Consider the following 13224-nt stretch of genomic DNA (forward strand, 5'->3'; position numbering starts at 1 on the left):
CTAGTCAAATGAAGTAGATGGGGCATTTCAACCAAGTATCATACATGTTGGTGGTCAAAGCATGAGGCATGCTGATCAGACAAGAAACCACTCTTTGATTTTTGAGAAATGAGTCTGACCTGTTAATCCGACTCCTCGTGATTGGAAGACGGTTCCTAGAAGTCTTCTGGCTGGCTTGGTCTAAACAAGTTTGAATATTTGACCAGCCTGCAGATGAGCAAGTTACAGATTTGGACTAAAAACGTCCTTTCTGGAGGGAGCGGTTTCAGTAGAGTGCATCCTATCAAAGCGACATATTTCGGCATGCCTCATTGGTGCATGTGTGTGGAGAACAAGATATTCATTTGTGGTGTTCCCATACTTTTGACGTCCCACTTCAGCACTTAGGTTTTAGCTGAAATCTCCCCTTACTTGCCAGTTTTTGTCTGAAATTGTACAAAAAGCATGGCTTGAGTAGTGTATTAGGTCTATGAAAGACTTGGAACCTTTTCTAGTCCAGAACTGAGGTACCATTAGTGTGTGGTCTGACTCTGTCTACCTTGTAATCGATCCTCACGCATCAGGTGAGGATGACTGGCAGGCCATGGGCCCTGATTTGATCAGGATTTCCTGGTCAAGCGTAGATCGAATTCAGAAAATCACAGTGTGCTACTCCTGATTGGTTTCAGCACGGGGGACCAATCAAAAGTCATGCCAGGACGTGCTCGGTTATGGTAATAACACGGGCAAGTCTAGGTACCGCTGGTGCCCCGTGCGGCTTCATAAAGTCATGGCCTGCTGAAGATTATATATTCAAGCTAGCACTTCAACACTGAGGACATAAAAAGTTTGCGACCAGGCCCCCTAACCGTGATGTTCTTCCGCTTGACAATTTGCTTTAAAATTTTCGGTTGAATAGCACTGTTCACTCTCTAAATGACAGTGAGATTGACGACTTCTTCATTTGTATAGTAAACCGAGTCACACTTCACAGTACAGTAACCTGTGTTGAACCTCCGCTCGAAAATGCACCTTTCGAGGAGATATTTTGGTAGCCTTCAATGGTTTTTTGGAGGAACTACGGAGTCGACAAGATACGATGCAGACCATACAGCTGGCTGTGAATTTAAGTTGTTGGCGCATGACCTGATCCAAGAAGGGTCCAGGGTTCTTCCTTCTTTGAAGCACTGTTTTTTGTAGTGAATAACCGCCATCGTCTATCTGATGAGGTTCAAAGTTTAAGCGAGATTCCATCCTGGAATTGAAATATTTACAAGTAAGAAAGCACAGACGATGCTTCATTCTTTTTGGACGCCATGAGCAGTGAGAATCGCACAAAATGTCAAAGAGATTGGAGCAACTTAGTAGTTCACTACTAACTCCATTCAATTTCAAGTAGCTTATAAGCAAGGCATTTACCTCTGAAATAAAAGAAATATTACTCTATTGAGGTCATCAAATACATTCCACTAAAATCGCCGTTTATGAACTACTTTAAACGTGGGTGCTGCCTCTCCTTGTTCCATTTAGCACGACATTCGAAATTTCGCAAGATTTTTTCGACTGAAGAACATCATAAACGAGAGGTTCACTTGGAATTCATTTCAGTTCCCGGTTTACTTGTCTGCAGATGAGCTTATTCAGTCAAGCGTGTAGAATGCAGCATTGAATTCGAAGATGATATTGACCGAAGCCCGGGAACTGCACCTGCATAATAGAATTCATTAAGGGTAATACCAGTCGCGGACTTTTGGGGAACTGAGTACTGTACATCAATAATTGTTGTACTTAAACCCAGTTGAAGAGAGTCAAATAGCACATCCTGAGGGAGCAGTGCCTACCGGGTATAAACCAAGGTGAATCGGTTGGTTATTCAGCAGTAAATTACTTTAAATTTCCAAGTCGCTTCTTTTGTTAGCAATAACATCCTCAAATCCGATACCTCTGCAGCGTCAGTCTCGTGTTTTTTCTTTAACAACTCACTTTCCTAACCATAAAAATTATCCCAGTCGCACCCAACATCTTCCGCTGTACGTATTAATACTAAACTACGACAGTACGCACTTCTGACAGTTATCTGGAGAGATTTCTTGGAGTTTTCCGGACACCCCCAAACGAGTGGGGCCAAACAGAAAGCGTAGAGCGGTCATCTGCTCTCACCTGAGAATTATCAGTAATTTTGATGGTCATTGCCCTCTTTTCACATCAAGGTTGATTCTCCTATACAGTTGACATAATACATCCTGAGTGTAGGGTAGGTATTACTATGGAGCACTATTCGAATATAACGTGGACGCCTTCTTATAGGCTGCCGGCACCCGTCATAATTATCTGTCCATACTCCGTCCGAGAGGTCAGTATGTGAACTGAATAGTTACTTGCTTACTCACATCTTGGCGTATTTTCTTCTAATTGAACCAGTACCAACATGCCAGTACGGGAGGACCTAGCAACAAACCAGTTATTCTCCTGATCAGTCAGACAGACAGTCCAACCAAGCAACCACTCATTCAATCAATTTAACAAACCATCGTCTAATCAACCAATTGACCAGGCAGGCAACAATGCAATGAAGGAGCCTTCCCTTTCTCTAGAAAGTGTGGTAGCTGGAGTCCTCTAGCTCCTATGCTGACAGATGTTACAAAAACCTCATTACAATTTATTCCCATATTTATTAAGTTCATCACTGTTTACCGCAGTGAATTCGCCGTTTCTGCGAAACACGTCTACCAACGTTTAGCGCGACACCTGCGTCTCTCCAAATCAACCTTGTTTTCCCGCGTGAGGTGATAGCTCACGCAATATCATACGGAATTAGCAGGCAGCGGTCGATCCATCCCAGCGTGTGTTAGCTGACTTACCAATTGACACTGACCATTTGAAGAGTGGATGTGTGGGTGAGTTGACTGAGCCAGTGAATGGATGAATAAGCGGACGAGAGAACGAGGCAGTCGGGAACAAAGCGGACCAGTGGCAATTCGGAGTTTGCAGATGTATGGCTCATGGGATTGGTGAATGAGTGAGCAGTCAGCAGCCAGTCAGAATCCACGAGCAGGATTGGGCAACAAGTTGTACTACGCGCGCTTCGTTGTGGCTTGCGCCACCAGCACATCCTGTCGCTCTCTATTGTACGTGTGGATATACTCGTATTTCTTGACAGTTCATCAATGCGTGCTAGGTTCTCATTTTTGTCATATGGTAATTCGTTTGTTCTCATCTACAAAAATGAGTCATCCTGGGGAATTATTTCCGGAAATTCTGTGCCATTTGACATTTAGAATGTGCGGATTTCCTGCTGGAATTAAGCGTGAAGTGATAGCAAAATAGAAAACGTGCCGAAATGTCGCTCATCAGTGGTTCTCGACGCGGACTGGTAGCACCACAGAACACGTTTTTGGATAAAATAATTCGACGATGTAATGGACAATGTAAGTGATTGAGTTCATTTCCACGCTATCATTGATTATCTTCGCGAAGCTAAACTTTTAATGCACAGTTAGGAATAATTCTGAACAATCTATCCTTCAGGCACTACTAATGGGAACCAGTAGTATATTTCGGCAGAGCTGAGTTTCCAGTACGATTGAATCCACTTTGTAGACACCTGTGCAATAGAAACACAACTGTAAAGTGGGGTTCCTTGATACTATGAAGATGACACGATCTTCGTCGGAAGCTTTGAGTCGCCTTTCCGTCATGTGGATAAAAAATTTGGCAGTCATTCGTTATCAGGGACGATATGTTCCTTGTGTCCCCTATTAGCTTCTTGCGCGTTTTACAATCAACACACACTGGTGAGCATGGAACTCTGTCAAAGGAAAAGCCTCTGGATTCAAATTTTACCGCAGTTTCAAATGAAATACACCCGCCTGCAAAAATAAATGCATTCTATAAACTACCAAGTACCAATGAGTGGGAAATCCATGCAATTGTCGACCGGCACTTTAATAAATTTAATAAATTTAATTTAACTTAATAAATCTAACTTTAATAAATTTAACACTTTTATAAAATTCTAACTGGCTAAGCTATAGTCTGGGAGAGTTTGGGCTGTCAACTATCCCTTAGATTGTCTGATTTCATCGAGGATCTTCAACCCTACACACTTCGCGTTGAAGATGGTTTCCAAGAGGGACCAAGCCAACTGCAGATATCTGAAGTGTAGTGGTCGGAATAAAACTTCCCGGTGAAAAATTCGATGTGCTCGTGACCGACTGGGAGCGAGATGGCCAAAGTGGTTAGAGCGCGAATCTACTGACCGAAAGGTCCGTGGTTTGAACCCGACCTCTGCCTCTCCAATACCCCTGTCTAGGCTTGAACAACCTGGCAGTATCCCAGCCCTCGTGCAACCTTCGGGTGGCATGGCAGCTAGGCACCGAAAGAGTGCTACAGCTGAATATTGTGACCGATTCATGAATCATGGCTGATCTGAAATCCATAAGAAGTTCTGATATGCAAGTTTGGAGAGCGCATATCGACAGTTTTCTTCAATGCCACTGGGGTCAAGTTAGCTCCTTAAGTGTTTTTTTATTTCCGAAACTGTGTTGAGTTCGGACACTTGAGTTTGGTCAGCCTGTTCGCCATCAACCTTCTCTTTTGCAGCCTAATGATCGATTCCCAAATCCGACAATGATGCGATGTAGTAAATGTTCGAAAATTTGAGCACCGATCAAATCTGAGTAAACGGCCAGGCAACCATTTAATTGATTTTGACAAGCGTCAGATAGTCTCGTGGTAACCCACCAGCAAGTTAGTTCTTATGGACTGACAACTTGGTTGAAAAAAAGGGCTGACAAAGAGCACGGGAAATCATCCTCATCATCATCAAAGACAGCAACATCAGTGTGGCACTGATGCTTGACTGCCGTACTGAGAGTATTGTTAGTTGTGAATGACATGGTTGTACGAGGGCTGGGATACTGCCAGGGTGCCCACACTTAGACAAGCGGACGATTAGGGTCCTCAACCCAAGCCTTTGGCTCAAAAGCCTAACCGTAAGGCAACAATTTTGGACTGGAAATGCAAGTACATTACCATTTTACGGAACACGTCGCCATACATGTTCCAACCTGCAACCTGGAGGACCAGGAGACCGCGTAGCTCAACTGTACAGCTTAACGGGTCACCGAGGTACACAAACCGCCACACCACGGTAAGGTTCAGTCTCTTCGAGCACCAGAAATGCCCGGGGGCAAAATCACCTGTGCCTACACTGCTCATAGGGATGAGCTCTCCTATGGAAAAGGCTATGTGTGATTGTGTCGGATGTCGGTGGATAGGTCGTAACAAGAATTTGGTTGACCCTATCAGCAAACTGAACGTCACTCACCAGAACACGTCCGGCGTAACCCGTCTAGTACAACAGAAAATCTACAGCTCCCGATAACCTAATCAGTTTTGACTTTCAATTACGTTGAAACAATTGTACCCTGAACTCTGAACAGGCTTCAGCTAAAAAGTGCACGAAACAATCGCGAAGAAACCTCAACTCAGCTGCCATCATTGGGCATTGCAAGGCTCTACGTCGTGCAGATCCTGACTATCGCATCGTCTCAATCACTTTAGGAAGGAAGACTAGGGGGTTTTGTGTGTACTCTGATGAGTGGTCGTTTCAATTTCACGAACTGTTCCCAACGCCAGCTGGAATAACATGGGAAACTAATGAATATTTTTCTGTTATTTATGGTGCCTTAATAATTAAAACTGACGACACATGAGAAAAGAGGCAATCTCATATAAATGCTGACTTTGTTGACTGTGGATAATCTGTTCAGGATGACGCAGTGTTTATCACTTGTAGTTTTTCACTGAATTACCTGCAAACCAACGCTTGTGACCCGTTCTGACCCACTCTACATTGGTTGTAGTAAAAGCTGAAAAATATCCGCGTGGATTTTCTCCGTTTGCGTGCATACGCCACCATCAAGGTTTCGCCGTTAATGCCCGGGGACTTTAGAGCGCCGACAGTCAAGAACACTAGTACAGCAGTTCTGCTAGGCGGTGCTGTATGTAGAATCCTACCAGACCAGCAAGTTGGATTGTTTTTTGTCCACGAATGTGTAGACTCGATGGTAGCATACAAGGACTGACCTGGATTTGCCGTCCAAGGGAACCCAAAAGGTATAAATCAGATCGTTTCTGTCCATTCGAGCAAGGTGAATATAGGTTTTACCGGGTTTTTGTCAGCATATCTTGTAGATAAATTAAAACTTGACATAAATAGTGGGAACAACTCCCCGATATTTTATCAAATTTCTTCTGGACCGGACAGCTCCTCGAAAGTACTGACTACAAGGGTGTCCCTTGTAGTCAATATCCACAGCTCCGGATATTTTGGCCTTTGAGGGAAGCCAGCGCATTGATAATTCTTGGTGACTTCTGATGGCCGAATTTCCACTGTTAAGTACGCAAATCTGAATTTTATCCAAGGAAAAATGATGATATGTCGCTTGATGTTCTCGAAGTCCGATGCAAGTTTGTATTCGTGGAACTGGTTCATGTAATATGTTGGTTTTGAGGAGTTGCTTGGCGTTTACTTCATGAGTTGGATAAAAATCTCAAACAAGGCATCCGGAACACGCCCATGACTCGATCTCTTCCCAGTCTCGTTTGAACAAGGTCCAGGTTCGATGTATCACCACCCTATGGGGTAGGCTGAGCTTAGGTTCACCCGTTTTTCGATGAATAAGCAAAGCCGGCAACTTTTACCCCCTTGTTCTTTAACGTGACAGTCCTAAGAGAAATTATACAATTCAACAAGAAATATGAGTGTCGTCGGATACTGAAATTTTGATGTGACACTGCAGCCCCAGATACCTAGGTGCTTTGCGACTAAACGATTCGCCAGTCCACCGAATTACTTTGGGCTCTTTCGTGAGTTAATCTAAGTTGACTGGTCACTAAACCCGACGCAACGTTTACAAACATTTTTCTGGCGCCATTACCCAGTGGCAGATTAAATGCTATCCATACTTCCAACTGTTGATGATGGACTGGTGTCGAAGATATATCGACAGATCATTACTGCCGGTTTGTCGATTTGCTGCAACTAGAGATGTCCGAAGCCTGTAGAACGCAATTTAATAAGGACTTTGCAGCACGGCAGTGACGAACACCTCAATATGGGACCCTTGTTTTCTGCACCTTGTGGAAACACAAGAATAGGTGCAAGTGATGTTTAAAAATATCAGATTTGATGACATGTATTCTGAAATTCATTACGTCATGGCCCCGAGTTTCTTGAGCATTGATAATAGAGGGTTTCTGAGATGAGTGCGGTCTGTTGTTATAACTTTGTACGTTCCAATGTTAGCAACGCCTTGCACACATGCCGGCACCTACTCAAGTTTTGGCGTATTGTGTACCCTGAAACGGACCATTTAAAAGACTGTAGTTTCGCTCCTTTTGTAGGGACTGACAAACAGTGATTCATGGAAGCATCTCCACAAATAAGTAGCAACCAGATTTCTTCCAGACGGTTTAGTATCAGATACAATCTATGCGTCAATATCATTTGGTCAGGAAACGGATGCTTTACTGCGTCGGGACAAAACGTTTCATTTAGTTATACTTAGAAACGAAGGTTGGAAAATACACGAGAAAACAGAAAAGTCCCCTGTAACTTCATAGCTGACTGCGAACCACAAAATTCTCATTTAGACAAACTGGTGTGGATTTGAAAGCCAGTAACATCTGTTAGGCTGGATTTCTTGAAGTCAATCGCACGAAAGGCTACGGGGATCCCATCCTAGAAGGCGTGCAGCAATAGCGAAATCTGGAACTTTCGCCATCACTTCCAGACCATTCTGTCAGGTCACTAGTTGTCCAACCCTCACTTTGTGCGATGGGTTTGGTAGATATTGATTGAGCATTCGTACAGCATAGCAGAGTCCCTGTCTTTGATGGATGTCGCTGGGTGTTCTTCGTAGATGAATTATATGCTATACTACAGCACAATCGTTTTCTAATCTAAACGCATTACTTATTCGTTGGCTTCACCCGCATCGATGGTCAAAAGCATGAAGACGACCCAGATCACCTCTACAAGCTACCACACACCAACACAGTTCATACTATACCCTCGACTCTTGAGACTCAGTGATATGCCATTTAGATACCAAAAATGACCCAAATTAGCGTGTGCGATTCTCACATTATAGATTTATGCGCCGACTTTATCAGACGCACGTTCATCAAACCTGCTACAGCTACCAAAGTATAGAAAACGCTTTACAAACTGTAGTGCTTCTTCCGAAATTTCACCCGGCATGTTCACAAACGAATTGTTGCACGAAGAGTTTGACGACGTTTTCCCTCCAGTAAAGAATTGATCACGTGGATTCTGAGGATTCTTCAGCCTTCAAATCAAAAGTACATCAAAATCAGACGAAAATGGACAGACTCGATCAAGATGCTTAGTGGATAGCTACTGCTTTAAAGAAGCTTTTATGTGGCTTCCCTTACACCCCCATGGCGCTGTGTGAACATAGGGGCCAAATTACGTTGACGAACTTCTGGCTCATTTCACTTCCGACCAGCGTGGTTCGGAGCACCGATCGATCGACAGAATCGAGCGCAAATTTGGGGTGTGAGAAGGACCAACATAGTCATCTTACCCGAATGATGTGTTACTTTGTTGAGTAAGGTAGAAGTATACAGAGTGAGGAAACTTAGTTGTTCTAGGAGAGTCGTCAAGTTTGAACGGCAGCCATACAGCATCTACCCAGGTGTGTTTCATCAGGATCTACTGGGATTTATATTCCATATCAAAGCTGTTGAAATCAGGCTCAATGGGTGACGCTGACAGACACTTTTCAGGAGAGTGACCCGTATTTGAATAGATCTCTGCTGCAAAGTACAATCAATCTTGTGATTTTTTCAGCCTTGAAGATGGAAAGCCCAATGTTGCCTTTACACAGAGTTAGGCGGATAGGAGCTAAAGTGCTCGTTCACTCGGTTTTACCAAGCGATTAGTAGGGTATCCGGTTAGCCTGCACTTGCCAGAAAATGTGATGTCACGTGGAGCTCGGACAAGTGTGGAAGGTAGGCGAAAGCTGCCATGGTCTTCACGAATCAAGAAGTAATCTCGTCTAGGCCGGAAAATATACGACCAGTATCACTGTAATGGGCATTATTTTACATCGTTGGACTTGATCTAAGTTCTCACCGATTAACAGGAACAGTCTGTCTTGCGGCATCAAGGTATGTGTGGTTGGACAGTTGTCCGGTCGACCAACCTAACCAAGCTATTTCACTCGTTACGCACCTAAGCATGTTTCAACCGATGCCAACGGCCTGGTAATTAGAAATAACCCCCTACAGTAGCCTAAAATGAACGTAGCCACTGTCAATCGATTAGGCTACTTCTGTTGCGTATCACTGTTGCCGTGAGGCTCGGCTGTTCATCACAGTTCAGTTTTTCGGTGACACCATGCGAATAAAGGGTGTACAGGTTCAAAGTTCTAACTGGATTTATCACATAGCACAACATCAGCCTCATTGATTGGCGAATAAGGATGACATTTCCACGAGCTGAATCAAGGTCCTGAACCGTTAGCTAGACTGAGGTCGGAGCAAATGTTTCGAAGCGATCAGTCTATCGCTGACATCAATACTTGCGTCAGCTGACCAGTACAGATCGATGGAAAATCCATCGTCATTATGATGTGTTCTTGAATAGTGTAATGGCCACTTCAGGAATTAGAAGTTGTGTGCTCGCATGTCCTAGGAATTCATCTTCTTGAATGGGAACTGTGGTGACAACTCCCATTTCAACAGAAATGTTTCTTCCTGGAAGCTTTCCTCGAGGGTCTATGACCATTTTGTGTTTGAACCCAAGACATTTAATACCAAATCAACTCGTACTGTAGACCATTGTCCTCTTTCCGAAGACTGAAGATGATGAAGACTGACAGATGACAACCGGGAAGTCGTAATTCCGTTGAATGCAGTCACGTGAAAAACAAATCATGAGTGCTTCTGTCCTTTTAGTGTCCCACTGGCAGGCGGCACTGGAACAAAATTTTATCTGATAGTAATGTGAATACTATTCAAATCATCTGAACTTTTTAGAAGACCAACGGCTTGTCACTCACTCAATCATCCATTCAACTGGTTCACTAGTTAGCCATTTCGCGATTACAAGAGTATAAATTCCTCTCCCACGACACAGTCCCATTCCTCAAAGCCAAAGCACTTCAAAAAATCCTCTCTCTCTCTCTCTCACTCTGCTGCCCATAATCCGGAGATCGAACGGAAGTGATGTCACGAAGCATCGTCCGTGGACTAGAGCCAAATCAGTATTCAGATACCGCTTCAACAATTGTTGGTGGACTAGAGCCAAATCAGTATTCAGATAACACCGCTTCAACAATTGTTCCCATGGCAACATATATTCACTGTTTTTATTCAATCGAAAACGCATCACTGGCCTGCTATGCAACGAGCAAACAAACGGATGTTATTTCGTGAGGCATTATAGGACACTTGCAAGTGATTTTTATCAGCAATATGGGATTGAAGATTGTAGGGACAAAATGAAAGAAATCCATTGATACACCAATAATGTGCTATTGAACGAATCTTTCTGAGTTAATCTTCCGCGGTTGATAAAATTACTAGATTAGAGGAGACAAATTTCAAAGTTTGTGCGTGACGATCAGTAAAATTAATCGATATTGATGGACGTAGTCAGTTGATGTCACGTGACCGTGTTGATGGTCTCATCCAGTGGAATTAGCTGGACTGTTCATTTAGGAGTCAGTGAAAGCTAAGTTTCCTAGTCTAGTAGTGTTTAACTCTGTTTGGACTGGAAATTTGCAAACTGATTCGTTTCAACTGACTAGGTCAAACATTCTCGACGATTCCAGAAGCAGAAATAACATTTTCTAAGGATCCGATTTCCAGCAGGTTAGCAAAAGCTCCATCTCAGTCTGTCCGGTAGCCCGAATGTGTGGTATTCTCAAACACGTTGTGTCAAGCACCTGGTACTTCGAATGATGTAGCAGTCCGCAAAGAATTTGAAGGCCTAATTTGGTGTCTTACAAAAAACCCTTCTCACACTGATGTTGATTGTCGTATGAAGGCCAAATAGTTTGCGTAGAATGGTAATCAGAAACTCAATGAGCTGTGTGCTCTCACACACACCCACACTTGGTCTAGTGTGACTGGATAATCACCGCAGGATGACACGTGAACTCTTGTCGTTAACTTGGTTTCTACTAGCCAATCTTATTGGGGCAATTGATTTTCTGGTCTGACACACAACTGAGCCCACTCCAGAGCATATTCTGTGCTGTACAAAATGATCATTAGGTTGAACAGAAGAGAAACGATCCGAATTTTCCTCTCTTCAGCTAGGCTCTGCCCGAAGTGAGGCGAAAGTACATTAGAAGATAGGATCGAGGGGTTGGGCTTGTCCTGTTGAAGAATTCGAACTTTGTAAACAATGGGCACATACAATTCCAATAGAAGGTGTGAACAAACGGAGATTTTTATCAAAGAGAAACACGACAACACATCTTTGCGTTGCATTGAATAGCCAAGAAGATAGCTATCCCTGCAATTGTGGATTATGACGAAGAAATGAATGAACTGTGATTATGGAAACGTAAAGATTTGCATAATTCAACCTTTTCGGCAAACGCCATCGCGGCCAACATTGCTGGTATCTTAAAATAGAGTGATGCAGCGGTGTTCTTCTGCTGGAATGTATTTGTAACTTTCACCGCTCATGAGTAGTATTCGTATCAGTAACGATATTTTGCTCTATCTAGACTCATTTGGTGGGAGGGAGAATTGTGCATGTGTAATTAACTGAAACTTACTGCGAAACCCTGATCTGATTTCGCATAGGTCTCAGTTGTTTATGCCCTGTATCCACAGAAAAGGCGTCATGATCATCTCCAAAGCCATCCTAAGCAGGCCTTACCAACCGCCAGAGTGAATTTCACTTCAGTTGAGAGGAAGGCCGCTGATTCTAGTAGGTCAACCGCTGCAATATCAATGGTCTCTCTAATTTATCTGGTGACTGGAGTGTTTCCCTTGGCCTTCATAATTTGTCATGTTCTGTTTTCCTTGACGTTCTTGTCCCTGACAAATGTGCCTTGGCATTGCCTGGTACGTCTCACCCTATTAGAGGTATGACTGAGGGCAAAATCCACATACAAACGAAAAACCGGCTGCAGACACCATGCGTGCTTGTCCCCGCCACATCCATCCAAGGACAGTCACCATCGGCTATGTGTTGACGCATAGGGGTCAGAATTTCCGTCCTTTAGACGTCGCACTGCCATCCTAGGCAGCACTGATTGGCTGAAACCTAGCACACTGTATGCCTTGGTGGACGTACAACCGGCCTGTAGAAAAGTTGCCTCAGCAGACCCGGGTTTGCACGGGCGAGATGGACTAAGTGCTTAGAGCGCGAATCCACTGAACGTAAGGTCCGTAGTTCGAACCTAGCCTCTGCCACTCGACTTCCCCTGTCGAGGCTTGGGCGACCTGGCAGTATCCGAGCCCTCGTGCCTCCTTCGCGTGGTATGGCAGTTAGGCACCGAAAGGGTGCTACGGCTGGACGATTTGCGCAAAAATATGACACTACACTGCCAGAGTCGGAATGCTTGTTGTGTTTGTGGTGCAGCGATTGTTGTTGTCGCGGATTCCCTTTCAGCTCCTCAGCATTATAACGAAGACAAAAACCATAAATGGAAGACCAGTGAAGAAGAATGGTACATCCATTATTTCTCCACCCAAGGAGGCTAATGGAGCGTGAGAAGGCTTGGTTTGCTCATAGTTTCGTCCAAAGTTGTTCAGCAGTAGTGAACTACATCTGAAGTAGCTGTTTCAGATTGACAACTCCACCTAGATCTCTAAGGCTTACCCAATGTTTCGTGGACTGGAAATGCTCCGCAACCGATGGGGAGGGTTTTAGAGCTTCGGTCGATTGCCAACTTCAAGGAGTTCATGTGGTACACGGTCCTGGGGACGTTCAATTAGGTTCCGATCTGTTCATTTGGGAGTGCCGAACTAAACCACCCTCCACATCAACAATGGTGTAGACTTCCTGGGTTCTGAACCACAAAATCCGGAAATACGCGGTTAGTTTCTACACTTTCTGATGGATAACCAATGGTAGACATCTTTGAATTGATTTTCTTCTTGCTACCATTCATTTGAAAGGTGAAGAAACGAAGTTACTTCTGAACTGTTTGCGAAGCACTCTGGGTCCTTCGATGACCCTTCCCCCAC

At 43.9% G+C, this 13224-nt stretch overlaps 1 protein-coding gene across 1 annotated transcript; it reads left to right on the forward strand.

Annotated features, from left to right (window-relative positions):
- Positions 1 to 4469: 4469 nt before the first annotated feature.
- On the forward strand, positions 4470 to 12662 carry T265_11053 (hypothetical protein; the record flags this gene model as incomplete). The annotated part of the gene is made up of 3 exons (XM_009177599.1): positions 4470 to 4485; positions 4906 to 5131; positions 12359 to 12662. The coding sequence occupies 3 exons, from the start codon at positions 4470 to 4472 to the stop codon at positions 12660 to 12662; spliced, it is 546 nt and encodes a 181-aa protein (XP_009175863.1).
- Positions 12663 to 13224: the final 562 nt, after the last annotated feature.

This window comes from Opisthorchis viverrini (genome assembly GCF_000715545.1).
Source record: "Opisthorchis viverrini unplaced genomic scaffold opera_v5_437, whole genome shotgun sequence".
Taxonomy (NCBI): Eukaryota; Metazoa; Platyhelminthes; class Trematoda; order Opisthorchiida; family Opisthorchiidae; genus Opisthorchis; species Opisthorchis viverrini.